Genomic DNA, 17595 nt, shown 5'->3' on the forward strand with positions numbered 1-17595 from the left:
CTGACTACCTGGAAAAAAAACACCTTTGAGGCTTCAATAACTGTTTTCATATTGGTTTATCAATAAATTGTGCTTGACAAAATATTCTACCATGTATTAATTAGTGTCCAACCCAGGCCGCGCGACTGCTAAAAAATATCAAATCGCCCCTCATAAAAAAGCAAAGCGCGATCTGTCGCGCACAGTAATTTCTTGTACAGTCACTTACTTTATCAGCTGTTTATCCCTACGTTTAGATTCAATACTCACTAAATCTTTAATCAATTAACAAAGAAAGACAGTTCACAGCAAACATTGTAAACAACTGTCGAAGACCGATCGATAACAACTGGGAGTTCGAACACGAGTGACGTCCCTTGGGTTGCTTAATAAATTATCGATAGGATTGGCATAGGAAACGAAATTTGATTTACTTTAGTAGAAAACGTATCAAAACTTTGATCAAAATTATGTTGTATTTTGTTGTTTAGTAATCAAAAACCTTTGACAAGATGTTTAAGAAAATAAATATTCTATCTTGAATAGTTCTGAAAATATTTTTGAGCATTTTAGTTCGTTTTAGTTTCGTTTCTGAAATCACACAATATGAATCGCCGACTGTCATAGCAGACAATCTTTTGAATAGTGAATGACCATGTCGCGCAAAAACAAAAGAATTACAGACTTTTTTAATCAAAATAGAAAAAAGCACAAAGCATTATTCATTTCAGTTCTTTATTCTGATCTGTTACACTTTTATATGATGATGTTCCAGTACATAATACAAAATAAAACATTTTTGAAGAAAGCAATTATCCCCCCCTTCTTTTTCAAAATCCCCCCTACTTTCTACATGATGGGGGCACAAGTCCCCCCTTGATTTTCAATTCTTGGTTGGACACTGTATTAATGTATCACTAACCTTAGCATACTTATCTTGGATGGGCACCCTGCCTAAAAAGTGGCATCTGTTTGTCAATGGTTAAGGTAACCACATTGAGAAATTATGAAACTCATTTTTAAAATTCATGAAAAATATGCCAGTTAAATTTGAAAAAAAAAATTGTCTGTGGGGATAAAATGTAAGCAAGAGATACAGGAACATTATAGACTAGGACTGAAAGTTCTGACTTTCCTTTAAGAAATAACACATTGTAATTTTAGTTGTTTTTTTGTTTTGTTTCAGAAATAAGAACATGGGGAGGAAGTCGGACCTGTCAGACGTATCAAAACCTTTGAAAAATGAGAAGGAGAAGAAAGACGCCTTGGCTAATATTGACATAAACAACTATGCAAGTAAGTAACATTTCATTAACCATTGCAGTTGAATTGATATTGATCTACTTGTTAAATGGCCCCTGAAGGGATTCTAGGGAATATTGCACCAGAGCATACGATGCTTGCTAGATTTGAGCATTGAGGGATGGTGTCTTGTGACACGGAATATTGTTTTCTGTGGTGTTAAGCAGCATTCATTCACACACTTAAACATTAGGATTAAAGTTCTAAAATACTATAAACAAGTTCTTAATTGAGTTCTCTATTGAGTTCTTAATTCCTCAGAATGTTTACATAGCTTATCTGAACTGTTTCCCAATCTGGGGTGGTCGGGTAGCCTATTGGTCCAAGTGGTCGCTCGCAGCGCTGAAGACCTGGGTTCGCTTCCCGATATGGTAACAATGTGTGAAGCTAATTTCTCATGTCCCCCTGCCGTGATATAGCTGGAATATTGCTAAAAGTGGCATAAAACCATACTCACCATTTCCCAGTCTAATCCTTACACTTTACGGATAATGAGGAAATAACTAGCAAGTAAGGAGTGACCACAAATCAACCCTCAAAACTGGGGTATGATATGAAAAATGACAAATAGATACCTCTAATTTTGACACCAGCAGCATGCAGTGATGAACATTTGTAATCTGTCAATCCAATGAAAACTGTGATTTGATTTCTTTTTCACCTGAGCATGCTTGTTGGTTAATGCAACTAGTTGGAATATGATAGATTGTTTTAAGATTGTATGTTAATATGGAATCAGTAATTAGGAAGGAATGCCTGTAGTGCATAGAAATGAACCTAGAATGGATGCTTATTGCTTATATTTATCCAATTCTTGAAATGTTTTGGCTAGAAAAGAATTCTGCAAAGATAGGTATGAACTTATTCTGCTAAACTTATGAAAGCCTTCAAAGTTTAAGAGATGTTTTGTTAATTTGCAATAGGTGTTTACTATACTGTTTACTATAAAGAATTTTCTTCACATGAATTACTCAAACATTTAACATGAAAGCATTTTTTTTATCAAACTTATTGTGCCATTTGTATGAACCTACCATATTTTAAGGCAATTATGTTATTGATATTATGTACTTGTTCTTTTTCATTATTGACAATTTACAATTTACTGGGTGCGATTTCCACATATTTGGCTTGCAATGATGATTCTTATATCTGTCAATCCAATGACAATTTATATTGGCTGATTATACTTTAAAGCAACTGAGCAAGCTAAGGAAACATGTTGATCTCTGATACCATTCTCAAGAGTAGATGCCATGTGGAATCTAGTTTATTTACCAATTGTTTGCTTGTTGTAGGTGTGGTGGTTATTGATGATCAGCCAGAAGTGACGATCGATGACCCCAACTTTCTGTTTGAGAACAATGAAGGCTTTCAGGAGGTCACATCAAAAAAGGCCATCAAAATAAAACAAAAGATGCAGGAAGCAGAGATGAAGAAAATGTCAGAGACTCATAAGAAACGGGACCCAGCATCAAAGGTACGAGATATCAGTCAAATAGTCAGAGAGTTTTGTATCTTCCCTTGAAGGGATTCCTTTCACTGTTTGGCTGCCTGTCTAAATAAGTGTACAGGCAGCAGTGTTTGGACAAACACTAAACTAAGCATTCACTGGTCCTGGGTATTTAATGAAATCAAATTGCGGTAAAATTACTCGTGCCAAGTTTTCCATAGAGCAGTTTGTTATTTCTATCGCCCAAAAGAAGTTTTTGAGATGCAAATATGGCTCCATGTATATTTTGATTCATATTTAAGGATGCCATGCATTAGGTGGATATGGTACAGGTATGTACCACATTTTATGGCTGCTGTTTCCTGTTGTCTAACAACACTTTGACAGGGGATCAGTTCAGGGATTCAACAGCAGAATAGTTCCCCAGTGCCTGCCCTTGATTGTAAGATCAACTATAATTAGGATTAGGTGTTTGCAATATTGGACCTTGTTGACTCCCATTGACCCTGATGGCTGGTATTGATGCTTGTGCTATCAACCACTGGTTGCCTGGCCCAGACTCAATTATCTACAGGCCATTATGATGTAGCTTGAATATTGCTGTGTAGAACAACTGTCCCCTCAGAGATGTGGCCTCACCCAGACCAAATGGCCTTTCCAAACTCAGTCACAGTCGTAAAAACTAACATGCCCACTAGTCCTTATAATTATAACATATAGCAATCCCCTTAAAAATGACAAATTTCTACTCGTCCTTATGATCCCTCAACTATTGGGCAGTTTGGCAAGGACTACAGGACTAGTGCCAATTTCTAACACTGCAGTCATTGCATGGATTACCATTGTGATATGATTGTCACATTGATGATCATTGCAAACAGTCCTTCATACCGCAAACAGGGTGATAACTGCTGATGAACGAGGAACCACTTGCACTCCGATATTTCAGCTGTCACAGGTGAAGGACAGGTGTTTCTTGTGTTGAAATATGTCAGGTTGATATTTGTATCACACCAACAGCATGCGATGATGAATGTTTGTAATCTGTCAATCCAATGAAAACTGTGATTTGAGTTCAATAGCATCTGAGCATGCTTGTTGGTTGTTGAAATTCATGTGTGTTAAGTGAGGATTGGCTGACTTATTTTATCTGGATGGCATCGATTGTTACTCCATGATTTCAACTACCAGTTTGCCTGGCTAAGACTTGATTATTTACAGACAACTGGGATATCCTCAGCAAGTATTACTTGTGTTGTGAAATGCCCCACAACACAGAATGGTGTTATAAAGTCCATTTCAATGTTGAATGATGTATTTTTACAGGTAATTGCGAAACCGAAAGGTCTTACACCAAAGATAGAGCGTGCCCGATTCTGCAAAATGAGTCGTTTGCCACCACGTTTCGCCAAACAAAAAGAGCAGAGGGAAAAGGAGAAAGAGGCCAACCTGGATGTTATGCCCAAGATTGAACAGTGGAACAATGACCTCGCTAACAACATCCCAGCTCCAGCCCACCTCACGAATGGAGACGTCAATAGTAAGTGTACACAATACAAACTTTCAATACTGTAAGATGGGGCTTCGTGTTTATGTAGTTTTGCATGGTCATGGGATTTAGATGACGTGATACAGCACTTGTATTGCATGATTTTGATTTGTCAAAATTAAATATTTTGTGGTATATGCTATTCACAGTACAATCTGAGTTTAGACAGTAGTATGAAGCCTTGTGACTAAATCTTTATTTGGTCTAGTAAGCTCAGCTAATAGTCAATAAAATAGTCTAGCGCACCAAACATCCGAAAGGTTGACTACAGTATTTAGCAAATAGTTGACATGGCATGAATGTTGTGTAACTTCTAGTCTTAAATTACAAATGCAATACTAGAAGATTTCAATACCTCCAAATTATGGACCTCTCAAACAAGATACATTGTACTGTGAGTCTGTTCCAAAAACATTCTCTCGTCTACTTGCTCGTATTTGTCTCTGCATCATTTTGAGATGATTTTCATGTTCGTATATTGGGAACCTAATTTGAAGCCTGATTCCCAACAGCTTTTGAAGACATCTTGAACAGCTTGAATATTGTTTTCATATATTTGTTTTAATGTTATTAAAGAAAACCACATTATTTTCATCTGTACGCAAGAGTTTTATTTACTGGTGTATTTCAAAGTAATTTCTTAACTTTTAGACTCTGCTACCAAGTCAAACCAGCAACAACAGCAACAACAACAGCAGCAGCAGCAACAACAACAACAACAGCAACAACAACAGCAACAGCAACAACAGCAGCCATCCCAACAGATGACTGTTGCCATGTCTTCCCAGAAGCTGAGTATGCAGTCCCAGGTGCCACCATTGTCGATGACGCCAGCCCCTATCCCTACTGTGAGTGCGTGGACTAAGCCCATCAACTTCTCCATGACTCTGGGGCCATCGCAGTCCCCCGTAGCGGTGGATAACAAGATGGACAAGGGCGACCAGCACGACAGCGGGATAGATGTAAGTGACCAGCCTAATTCTACCGCCTCATCTACCCGGAGCTCCCCAAGCGCAGAAAACAAGCATAAGGATGAGTCTAAGGTATAGAAGCAATATTGAAAGAGAACGAGCTCGGCTTGCCTCACAGTTGTCGTCCAGCCTCCTCGTGTTTGGTTGTAGTTTCTTGTGGTTCAGTTTGAGTTTTTACTTGTACCCTGCATGCTACAGAAATGTTCTCATCACCAAAAGATTCCAGTTTTCTTTGGATACCAGGTTCGGAGAAAGTGAAGACCCTGTATTATGTGTTTAGACTGTAAGCATGGTTGTAGTAGGACTGATATAGTTTCTGTTAGACTAATTCTAGACTGCTTTCCCATACCTTAATGAATAACTTGTTGATAAGTTAGCATGAACTGGGCTTTCTTTTGGCCAATTCTAGATGATTTTGCTATTGTCTAAATATGTTTTGTCTGTTTCATTGCTTCTTTTTACATCAGTGTCACACTTGGTTGATTTTGATGTTATTTTCTTTTTACATCTTAACTATATTTAGAATTCCCCAGTTTAAGTTCAGAATGTAGGACTATGATTTGCAAATCTTCAATTATTTGCTTCTTGAGAGAAGACACAATGTGAATGTTGCTATACATCTCAATTTATTTCAGGATAAAATGCTGGAAGAGAGAATAAACAAAGAGCTGGAAGACACACCAAACTTTGATGCACCAAAACCACAGCCACAGAGGCAACCTAAGGTACTTTTAACTTGTCACTAATGTTACTTGGGTAATGATCAGTTCTCGATTTTCACATGGTTGTATTAGTTTCTCTTGATGCATGTAGGTGTGATTTCAGCCATGTGCTTGTCTGTCCACCTTTGTGGCGTAAACAGCACTAGTGGCACAGTTTTCAAATCGCAATTGCCTGTGGGAGGTTATCGACCTGTGAAGATCTGGAGTAAAATAGGTCTTCAGCAACCTATGCTTGTCGCAAGAGGTGACTAATGGGATCGGGTGGTCAGGCTCATCGACATGGTTGTTGCATGTCATCGTATCCCAATTATGTCGATCAATGCTCATGTCAATCCTTGGATTGTCTGGTCCAGACTTGATAATCTTTCAGACCGTCGTCATATAGCTGGAATATTGCTGAGAGCGGCGTTAAACAACTAACAAACAGTATAGGCTATCAGCTTAGTTAATTAACATATTGACAGATTGTCAACTAAAATGGCCTGAAGATCTTTTTCAAAAGTTTATACAATTAATAAAGTGTCCTAATGCAATTTGTCTCCCGCAAAACACTTGCAGCTTCATGCCCAGCTCATGAATTTTAAGAAAGTGGTAGTTGTCTTCAACCAGTGAACAATATTTCTGTGATATATTGACAGGAGTGGGTAACCTTGCCTAGATGAACACTACCAAGCTAACTGTCGTTCATTTTCAGATGAGCGTCAGCATGTCACGTGAACTTCTTAAGGGGAATTCCTCTATCTAAAAATATCGTCAAATAGGGTCGGTATCATCATGCGATTCAGGCTAGAAATGATGCAGGCTTTGAAGCCAGACAGATCTTTATATGTCAGTCACGAAAATGAAGTGTTCATTTGACGTTACAACCGAGAATGCTTTACTTACCAAAAGAAATCACTAAGCTCCACACTGTCGTGTAGGCATCGGGACTTAAAGCCAGGCCGCCTCAAGTGGTCATCCCTGTCATCAGCAACTCATCTAGCCTTAGTATGACTCAAATGCACATCCAAAGTTTGATGTTTAAGGCTTGTTTCGTTATGATTTATGTATCTGTCAAAAAAGGATTGAAGTTGTATTTGTTGATGTTTATCAGCCAATGAAGACAGTGCCTCACATGAGCAAATTTGATGATGCGCATTGCGCTTCATGGTAAGTTTTCTCATGTGAGGCACTGTCTTGGTCAATCTTTAAGTAATAGTTATTTAGTTGTGTTCATCCATTGGAGTGTAGGGCTGGTGGGGTAGCCTTGTGGTTGAAGTGTTGCCTCACCATGACGAAGGCCCATGTGTGCGCAGTGTGTGAAGCCCAAATATCGTGTCCTATCCATGATATATTTGGAATAATACGCAAAGTGGCATAAAAACCTACTCTCATTAATTGCTGTGTGAGTCACTTCATGTTGGGTAGACTATAAGATTTGTGTTTCTTTCAGCCAAGCCGCAGTGAAAAAATGAGTGTGAAGGAGGCCCTGAACAAGGAGAGCAACAAGGCTGTGAAGAAACCCGACTTGGTCAAAGATAAGAAGCCCGACCCCATTCAGATGCCGCCTAGTATCAAAGACCGCTTCTTCAAGGCAAGTTTGTGTTCAAGCTGAACCATAATTGGTTGGATGTCTCATGGTTCTGGCACTAGCTCTTATAGATGTTTCATTATCCTCATCAGGCAGACAAACACTGGGGATTGCTGTAATATTTATTGCCGTTAGTGTTTCTCTGAATTAAATAATGATTGAACATAATAGTGCTTTTGAATGTAGCTTGTACTTACATGTATCCTTTGAATTATTTTAAAACACTTACATTTCTGTAATTTTGAGTCTTTTTGTGACCTATTCCAACAATTAAGATATTTTACTAACTATTCATACTATTGATTACAATACTGCATTGTAGATTATCTCATTAAAATCTAAGTTCTCGCTGCCGCTTAACAAAGATCTGAGGACATCCAATTATGGGTCATGTCAGAACGACCTTTCGCGAACTTTGACCGACAACTGATATGACTAACAAGAAGTCGACATCAGCCAATTAGAAAGCAGCTTTCTCGAGCTTTACGGCACTCGTTTCAACCTGGCGACTTCCATTTCAAACTACGCTTGAAAAATATGTTGACACAGTTCTTGATTAAAATTTTGAAAACTGAACAAACAAACATTCTGGAATGTGTAATATATGGTTGAGATTGTATGGCAGTGCTTCTCACGTACTGTGCAACACCTCCTCCGTTCAAATGTTTATCCCTCGGAATTGAGAGATAGACGATAATTTTGACGGAATCAGTCGTACAGGCCGTAACTGTCGTTCTGAATACACCGTGTTAATGTTTTCAAGGTTTTCTGGTAAGCGACACTTTGATTGGTCGGATGAAAGGTCGTTCTGACATGACCCGTAATGGGATGTCCTCAGATCTTTGTTTAGCGATGGTGAGAACTAAGATCTGATTTTAATGAGATTGTGTAGATTATATGCTGTATATGTGCTAAATACTTGTAATTTTTAGAAAATGTGCAGACAGCTTCACTGGTCTCCCTCAGGTAGAGGTAATTGATTAGTGAAAAGAGTGTTTTGTGAACAGTTCATGTTTTCAACTTACAGAGTGATGATACTGAGCTGAAACTGGAGTTTGAGTTTGATGAAGCTCTGACGAGCTACCAGGCTGAACCTCAACAACCAGAGAAAACTGAGATTGCAGAACCCCCGAAGTCTGTGACAATATCCAATGATGTTACTTCAGCAAATGGACTTGGTATCAACTCCCCCACTGCCCATGCTACCCAGGACCTTAACCTAAAGATAGCTTCAGTGAAGAGTGTGTGGGAAATGGCACCTGGTCCCTTTGACCAGCAACCGTAAGTTGACAGCTTGTAAAATATTCATTGATGCCCTAGCCAATTTATGGTCATTTTAATTTGAAATGTTCTTCCACAGTTTTATGAATGCGAAATAGGAGGCATTTTTAGAAAATTCTTAACCTGTTCAAGGCATCTGTGAACATGAAATGGTGATTCCTGTGAAGGCTAACGGTTGATTTTACTGATATTGTTTGTTCCATCAAGTAAAGAAACCAGGGAACACACACAAATGTCTTTGGCTGAAGACCCGGGTGTGATTCCCCACATGGGTACAATGTGTGAACCCCATTTCTGGTGTCTCCCGTGGATATTACTGGAATATTGATAAAAGCTGCGTAAAACCATACTCACTCGTCTGCAGGTGAATGGGGACAACAGCGTGATGTGAGGTTGTGATTGGTAATAATCACTTAATTACTGGCTAACTTTCTGTTCATGACTCGTAGTAGTCTTTGTTTCAGTATGTAACTGGTAATATTTGATATCTATATGGAATGCAGTAGCATCATGGAACGAAGCCCCTTTCTGGAATCCAGGGCAGAATCGGCTTCATCACCCATGCTTGTTGTACGACTTCCTGATGATCTGCTGGTCATGTGTATCATTGTACCCTGACAGCATGGATCGTTGCTAATGCAATCAACCATTGCTTTCTCTTACCCACACTTGAATATTTTGTGGCGGGCGTGATGTAGCTGATTAAAACATTTACTCATGAAACAATGGATGACATGAGGGAATTGATTGATTAAAATAGTATGTATTTTTAATATCCTTCATTCATTTGTTTTGTACCTTGAAAATTTATTTTCCTATGTAGCCTTGCTCTTCCTTGAGAGGTATTTGTATGATAATTGATGTTTCCAGAATCTCAAGTGGATGTTCTCTGGCTAATGCTCTGTCAACAAACAGTGACAGCGTGGCTAGCGCCAACACGTTCCCTACGTTCACGTCCGAGGTGGAGACCATTGTGTCAGCAACATCAGTTGTCCTGGAAACAGTTGTCAATCGTAATGAGAACACCAGCAGTCTGTCTCCTGGTCCCAGCACGCTGTCGCCTCGACCACAGGACATACAGGTGTTCGTACCAGAGGTGCCTGACCTCAAACATCATGAAAAGATGCCCATGGCTGAGCCCTCTAATGTCTGCAAAGTAAGTATGCCATACTTTAACTCATCCTAACTAACCCATGCTTGTCGTAAGAGGCAACTAACTCGATCAGGTGATCAGACTCGCTGACTTGGTTGAGGCATATCATCGTGTCCCATTTGCGTAGATCGATGCACGTCAATCACTGGATTGTGTGTTTAGACCTGACTCGATTATTTACAGATTGCCGTCATGTAGCTGGAATATTGCGGAGTTCAGCTTCTTTTACGAGGCACTTAAATACTTGAAGTGCATTGTTAAACTGAAATAACTCACTTTTGATAGCATTAGATATTTTTAAGCTTGAATGAATATTAAGAGTGTAGATATATGAATTGTGTGTTCTGTTTGCTCATCTGAACCAAAGCTTCATGTGAGCCTATGTAGAGGCTCATTGTTCTTGTAGAAAGGTTTTGACATCTGTGAAACCACAAAGCCTATGATGCTGACACTTTCCAAGTATGATTCCAGCATTTTTTCTGAAAACTGCTCAATTCCTATCCTTTTCTAAACATGACATTCGTGTTTCAAATTATTTGTTTTATTGTATTGCAAACATTCAGATGAAATAACTTGAATTTTGTTCATCCATGCTAACTGTAATTGATGTCACATTCATTGTCTTCCATTGCTTGTCATGCTAGCTGTTCGTCCATTCAATTAACTAGTCTGTAGGCACAACCTGGTCTGCCCATCTTGCAGGTAAAGCCTCAACAGTTTCAGCCTCACAGTGCCGGTGGCGGTGGAAACTCGATGGGCCAGCCCACGTCCAATGTGCTCCAGAACATGTCCGCTGTACCCAGTCCCCCCGTCGTCCTGCCTAGTCAGCATCCTTTCCAGCCCATACAGCTGGGGTCACAACTGCTGACACAGGAGCCCTCTCGGGTAAGTCATTTTGCTTGTGATAATGGTGCAAGGATGATTATCAGTTTGATTCACCACGGAATCAGAAATCTTATAAACAATGTGCAGCACATTACCATCACTAGCTGAAAGAAAAATGTGCAGATGCATCTAAAGTGCTGTTAACGTCATCACCCATAAAATTGATGGCTAAGTTCTTAGATTTTTATTATATCCCCAAACTAAAATGGTGGGGTATGTATATAGTTCTGTCCGTCTGTCTTCCCTTACAAGGACATTTTTGTGTGCGACCTATAACTTGAAAACTACTGCATAGATCTTTTCAAACTTGGTTAACACTTTCTATACCAATAGAAGAGGTGCAGTGCGAAGTTTGATTTTGATATTTGGAATTTCTGAGGAAATATGAATTTTTACGTTTTGAACTTTGAATGGTTTTTTATGGCTTCAACATTTGTGCAACCTATAACTTGATAACTACTTCCTTGATCATATTCTAATAGGAAAGGTTCAGTGCAAAGTTTGATTTCGATAAGAGAAATTTGTGAGAAAATATTGCATTTTTCATGTTTTGAACATAGAAATATGTTGGTGTCGGAAGTCAGGGGTATAAGTGAGCCCTGCTCACTTTTGGCCTTGTTTCTTTTCTGTTTTTGACATGTACAAACTGTAAAATTGCAGAATACTGCCAGGGTTCGAAATTAAGTTTGAAAGTCAAGGGATCCTTGTCAATAAAGGGCAGCAAACCTCAAGGACTCCGGAACCTCTTTTAATTAAAACACTACCTTTGTTGTAAATATTTGTCTTTGAAATAATGCTGTTTTCTTACTCTACATTTTCCAGTTCTCACAGCCCAACTACGGGTTCAGTTTGTCACAACCTCAGGCGCAGATCGGACAGGCTACTCTGACACAGCCTAGTCTCTTCCTGCCCACTACTCCTACACAGCCGGACCTGTTCCCGTCACAGCTCTCTGCATTTGCTCGTAACCAGCCGTATGGACAGACGGCACAACAGAACACCATCATGGTGTCCTCAGCTACCTCCTCTCTCATGTCCACAACAATCAAACCACCAACACAGAATGCATACAGTAGGTTGAGCCTTCTCATATACTTGGGTGTTAAAGATATAATGTAGCTCATGATATCACTCCCTCGTTTGTATGGACTGTTGTTTACAGGCTGCTGGCATGTGTTTGTAACATAGCTCAGTGTGATGTTATGTTGACATACACACTTATAGAGGGCACCCATGGGATTCTGTAGCATAATAGATCCACATTACTCCAGCAAATAAAGTAATCCTCGAACGGTTACGTTGCTTCAGGCTTCTATTTAGAGATCACCAGTCCTCGGCTGGAACATTGCTGACTGCGGTGTAAAATTTTAGTGGAGAAGTGGTCTACATCTACATAATGATGCACAGACGATTTCAGGTTTTGAGTTGACTCAAAGTGTAGTGGGGCAAGGATGGCCCAGACGTCTAAGGCGCCGCGATTCGCTGAGCAGAGTTGCGTCCGTTTGGCATGCCAGAAACCTATGATTGTGGGTTCGAATCCTGGTTTGCCCCATTTGTTTCTAGGTTTGTCAGCACCATACCCGTGCTTGTGGGTTTCACCGAAGTGGTAAACGTCTGATATCTGCATCACTTTGCGCTTTCCTCCCACATTAAGCTGACACGCCGTGATATAACTGGAATACTGTTTAAAGCGGCGTAAACCAAACTCACTCAAAGTGTAGGTTTATTTTTAGCTTGGTGCTCGTAATCTCGATTCAGAAAATATTAAGTTTGATGCAAACATTGCAGTGGATTCTTGATCATGATCTTTATTGTACAGCTCTGTTTACTATTTGTGAAGAACGTTTGTGTTTATTGAATGGTAGTAGCCATCTTCACATACATTTTCAATCTTTCAGGTCAGCTCCAGAAGAGTATGCCAAGCATGGGCCCCAGTTCGCTGCAGTTCAGTCAGAATCTTAACAACAATTCCCTGCAGCCATCACAGATGTTCATTCAATATGACCCTAGTCAGCTGTTTGGTACAAGTCCCTTACTAGGGAGTACACAGAATCCTCAGAACAACTCGCAGATTCTCAGCTCACAGCTAATGCAGCCTAGGTAACCATAAATTCTGTTCATACTTCTAATTGCAGGTGGATTAACATTGTGTATCTAGCAAGTGTTGAATTCAACTGAAAAGGCCTGGTGTATATGCTTTCATGATAGTTGTGAAAAGAAATTTTGAAACTTTTCCCATCTCACACTATGCATTTCTTCTTTATTCTTGATCCAATGTGGAAACATGCTTGTTGTCAAATTCATGGAAAATGTGACCTGTTTTGGATCAGAATATCTATTTGTAACAATGATACCATTTCCCATACCAATGTTGTCGTCCACTGTTTTCCTTGGTCTAAACAGTGATTTGAATATATGAATATATTATGGCTTCTGAATCCTGCCTGTGAGGTCATGCTTCTCTCCATTAGCTCCCTTGGTGTAATACATCCCATGTTGAAGGGGACTAAGATTAAACCATATTGTTTGTGTTCAGGAATGCAGTACAGAATGTGCAACCTGTACAGCCGACGTCATCCTTCTTCCAACAGACGCAACCCTCACTACAGCAGAACTTCTTTGCTCAGCAGCCGACTTCGGCACTACAGGTAGAAATAGTAGCTTATATAATTTAATGAAAGTGATGATGATGCTTCTACACACTTCTCCCGTGAAATATTTTGACATTTGTATGCAGTCCTTATAGACTCAGCATCTTGGAGGGCAGTGGGTAGCCTAATGGTGAAGCGTTGGCCTGTACTTGATTTCCACACTTGGTACATGTGTGAAGTCTATTACTGGTGTCCCCTGAAGTGAAATTGCTGATATATTCATGCTCAACATATTGGAATCTTTTCCAGTCCATATTAAGTGATGTAGTTTCTATTGATGTGTGTGATGTTTAGTGTTTTCTGTCAGCACCATACCCGTGCTCGTGGGTTTCACCAAATGATAGATGTCTGGAGACCTGCATCACTTCAGGCTTTCCTCCCACGTCAGTCTGATGCGCCATGATATGACTGGAATACTGTTCAAAGCGGTGTTAAGCCCAACTCCCTCACTATGATGTTTTTGATGGGTTCCTGTACAATATGTTGTTCTTGTCCAGGGTGCTCTCCAGCAAGCGGCAGCTGGCCAGCAGTTCTCAATGCAGACGTTTGGGAGCCAGGGTGGACTTGGACTTGCTCTTACACCCCCTGGTCACACCCATGGTCAGGGGCTCAGTCTCAACCCACAACAGCCCAGCAAGTCCTCACAACAGTATAACAACCCTGTACTGCAGCAGCAGTCACCACAGAGCACTCCAGTAAGTTGACAATCGCCTATGCTATAGTAGTCATTTTTGTTTTGTGCCAGAGGGATTCAGTATCCCCATGACACAATCTAGAGTACCATTGAAGGCATATTTGTGTCCTACATGTGCTTACTATTGTTACAAGAGAAATTTCCAAGTTGAAGTGGCAAAGAAATGAAACCACATCATTTTAGAAAGCAGACATTTGATTAGCTCAAGGAACCACACATCCTTAATTTTAGATAGGGCGGTCAAGGTGCCTCAGGTGCTAGTGTCCATAGCTGTAACCATTGACTGTTATGTACCTTCCACTTGTACTTTTACAAAGTCATTTGTTTAGATATCTTCAGCAACCCATGCTTGCCGTAAAAGGCGACTATGCTTGTTGTAAGAGGCTACTAACGTGATCGGATGTCAGGCTCCCTGACTTGGTTGATACATGTCATCGATCCCAATTGCGTGGATCGATGCCATGATGTCAATCACTGGATTGTCTGGTCCAGACTTGATTATTTACAGACCACCGTCATATAGCTGGAATATTGCTGTGTGCGGCGTTAAACAACAAACAAATTGTTTAGAAATTGTCACTACATACTGACTGATGTTTTGTGTTCCTGCAGATGAAGTCTCCCCCTCAGAGCATGTCGGGGAACTTGCTGAGTTCTTCATCGCAGTCTCAGAGTTCCAATGCCAAGCATTTTAGTGGGCAGATCTCCAACAGAACAACTCAACAGAGGTTCCAAAATGTTCAGCAGTTTCAACCAAAATTTGGTTCTCAATTTTTGGGACAGCCCATGCAGACTCAAGGTATGTTGTAATGATTGTTTGTTTTGATTCAATTTGTTTTGCAGACTTATAGTTATTTGACACACACCACACCACACCACACCACACCACACCACACCACACCACACCACACCACACACCACACACACACTGTTGGAAATAATACTTTGAATCTGTAACAGATATGATATGATACCAATACCAGCAACCTATGCTTGTCTACGATACATATCAGGGGGTCTGACTTGGTTGATTGCAACTTGGTTAATGTACTCTCACCCATTTCAGCTGCTCCAGTGGTGAGACATCAGATGATGGTAGGGAACATTGTACGCTCCAGTGCTCCCCCTCCCCAGCAGAGACCAACGTTCCCAAACCCAATCCAGCGACCTGGTGTACAGATCCAAGTGCAACAGCAACAACAACAACAGCAACAACAGCAACAACAGCAGCAACAACAGCTACAGCAGCTACAGCAGCAGCAGCAGCAGCAGCAGCAGCAACCACGACACACAACCCAGTCACCCTCCTTGAAAGCTCAGCAAGCCAAACAGAGGCAGGAAGCTCTGGCTCTAGCCCAAAATTTCCTGAACCCGCAAAACAAAACTACGATGAAAAACACATCCAAGGCTGACAGTGTGACTGACCCTTCTGCTGCTGCGACAACCACAAACACAAATGAAACCAAACCTACAGATGTCTCCCAGGATAAGAAGTAACCTGGGAACCTGTTGTTTCTATTGTGGACTATATATTCTATGATAACTGAAGAGTTTAAGAATTAAATTATTTCTGATGTGATTTCAAGTGACGTGTGACGAGTCTCCGAACTCCATAATACAAATGTGTAACCACTAGAAACTATTGTGTAGTGTACCAAACCAATGTTACTGTGATGAACATTTCTGTTTAGCAGTTGCATCATTGACTTTTAGAAACTGTGTTGATGAATATTATTCTGTGTGACTTTTCACGGACATGTTCAGTGTTGGATTTTTATGTGTATTAAGACTGCCTGAAGAACCTTACTCGTCAAGTTATGTGCGCTTCCGTGGAGGTGAAGGTGATATGTGCCAAGATGATGCGGTATTATAGGCTGATAAACCATCCAGGCGTGAAATCGGCACTCGCAGCTCAAGGAATGTGAATTGGACATTGTGTTAATGAGGTAGGGTGAAGTACCGAATGTGTGAAGAAAACGAATCTCAGGTGTTGTCGAGTCTGTAAGGTTTACTTGAGCAGTTTCATAGCCCCAAGTGTCCTGTGCAAGGTGGCAGTGGTTAAGAGAAAGGTGGTAAGGTGTCTTGATAGCATCTGATGATTTTAATATGACGTGCCCATAGAAGAAATACTTGGTGTGGGAGATGGGCAAATATGATGCTTATCAAAGCCTTAGACAGCTATGTGCTGGGGAAGTATATTTGTGTACACATTGGCTCGATGCCCCTAAATCTGGCTTTGTTCTAAAATCTCTGTATGAAAGCCAGATCTCTTAACATGATGGAGAAATAACATTTCTGTGGTATAAGTATTTCTTATGATGTGGGAAGGTGGAGTAAGGTGTTATGGCTCAATACCAAGGTCTAACTGGTAGAGTTTGTGACTCAATCTATAGTAATATATTGACGTAAAGAGTCACCCTGGTCCTAATGATGAAGATGTTTACCAAAATGGCGATTGAAAATTGTGGTTCGATCAAATTTTTTATTACACACAATGTGTAGAAAGAAATTCCTCTAAGGAACTATGGTGCCCCCAGATGTTTTACAGGATGCATAGCCCCTGCAATCTTGTCTACTAACTGAACTACCATACCCCTGTTGTGAAGGGGGCTTGGCAGTGTGTTCAGACTCTGCAACAACCCAGTGCCCCGGGTTAGCGGATCTGACATGCTTGCCTTGTGGGTTCTCTCTAGCTAACTAATAGGTGTTTCCTCACTGTTTTAACTTTAATTTATAGTAATTGTGTTGAGCATGTTACAAGTGAGAGATCGAATGTGGGATAAATGTATCTATCGGGTGAGTGCGTGAACACAGTTGATAAATCAAGACTGTGTGTGAGGAATGTACTATGCCTGTTGTATTTAGCCCGTGGTTTGAATCCGTGAATGTCCCTCATTTGTTGTCCAGAGTACATCTCAACACTTTTCAAACTGGAAATCTCAAAGTTTGGACGATGAGCAATCATTCCAGCTTTGACATTTTTTTAATGGGTCTGAAGAAAGATAATCATTTGTATGTTTGTGTATGTATGTTCAGATCTATGCTGCTGCAAATTACAGCTGTATGTAGCTAATGAAAAAAATAAAAATGCTTGTACATTTATAAAGTTATTGTTTGCTTTTTCATTTCAAGACTGGTATATCAGGGATGAACATGTCACTTGACAAAGTTCAGTTTGAGACAAGTGATGCATTGTATAAATGACCTGATGGCAATATGTAAAAGGCATGGATGAAGGTTATATATATATGATAGTCTTAATGATATATTGTTTCCTGCTGGTTGACAAACAAGAAGATCTCAGTTGGACCCCAATGAATAGGAATGATTGGCAGTGATTTTCATATACTTGTTGCTTCCCTGAATCCATATAGCAAATGGAATA

The 17595-nt window shown here is 40.1% G+C and overlaps 1 protein-coding gene across 5 annotated transcripts in view; it reads left to right on the forward strand.

The window, feature by feature from the left end:
• The window catches only part of LOC124138406 (protein PRRC2C-like), a 36779-nt gene extending 19463 nt beyond the window's left edge, over positions 1 to 17316 (forward strand). For 2 of the 5 annotated variants that reach the window (XM_046505039.2, XM_046505044.2), the window contains exons 25-39: positions 1166 to 1275; positions 2580 to 2761; positions 4061 to 4274; positions 4935 to 5326; positions 5890 to 5979; positions 7409 to 7549; positions 8574 to 8827; positions 9698 to 9983; positions 10656 to 10865; positions 11688 to 11937; positions 12764 to 12965; positions 13402 to 13513; positions 14014 to 14211; positions 14823 to 15009; positions 15277 to 17316. In XM_046505039.2, the coding sequence (XP_046360995.2) occupies positions 1166 to 1275; positions 2580 to 2761; positions 4061 to 4274; positions 4935 to 5326; positions 5890 to 5979; positions 7409 to 7549; positions 8574 to 8827; positions 9698 to 9983; positions 10656 to 10865; positions 11688 to 11937; positions 12764 to 12965; positions 13402 to 13513; positions 14014 to 14211; positions 14823 to 15009; positions 15277 to 15707 (3259 nt within the window). In that variant the 3' untranslated portion in view covers positions 15708 to 17316. The remainder of the gene's footprint in view (positions 1 to 1165; positions 1276 to 2579; positions 2762 to 4060; positions 4275 to 4934; positions 5327 to 5889; positions 5980 to 7408; positions 7550 to 8573; positions 8828 to 9697; positions 9984 to 10655; positions 10866 to 11687; positions 11938 to 12763; positions 12966 to 13401; positions 13514 to 14013; positions 14212 to 14822; positions 15010 to 15276) is intronic. The other 3 variants (XM_046505040.2, XM_046505043.2, XM_046505045.2) reach the window with 3 other exon arrangements.
• Positions 17317 to 17595: the final 279 nt, after the last annotated feature.

The sequence above is a fragment of the Haliotis rufescens genome, unplaced genomic scaffold, assembly GCF_023055435.1.
Source record: "Haliotis rufescens isolate VD_foot unplaced genomic scaffold, xgHalRufe1.0.p SCAF_8, whole genome shotgun sequence".
NCBI classification, from domain to species: domain Eukaryota; kingdom Metazoa; phylum Mollusca; class Gastropoda; order Lepetellida; family Haliotidae; genus Haliotis; species Haliotis rufescens.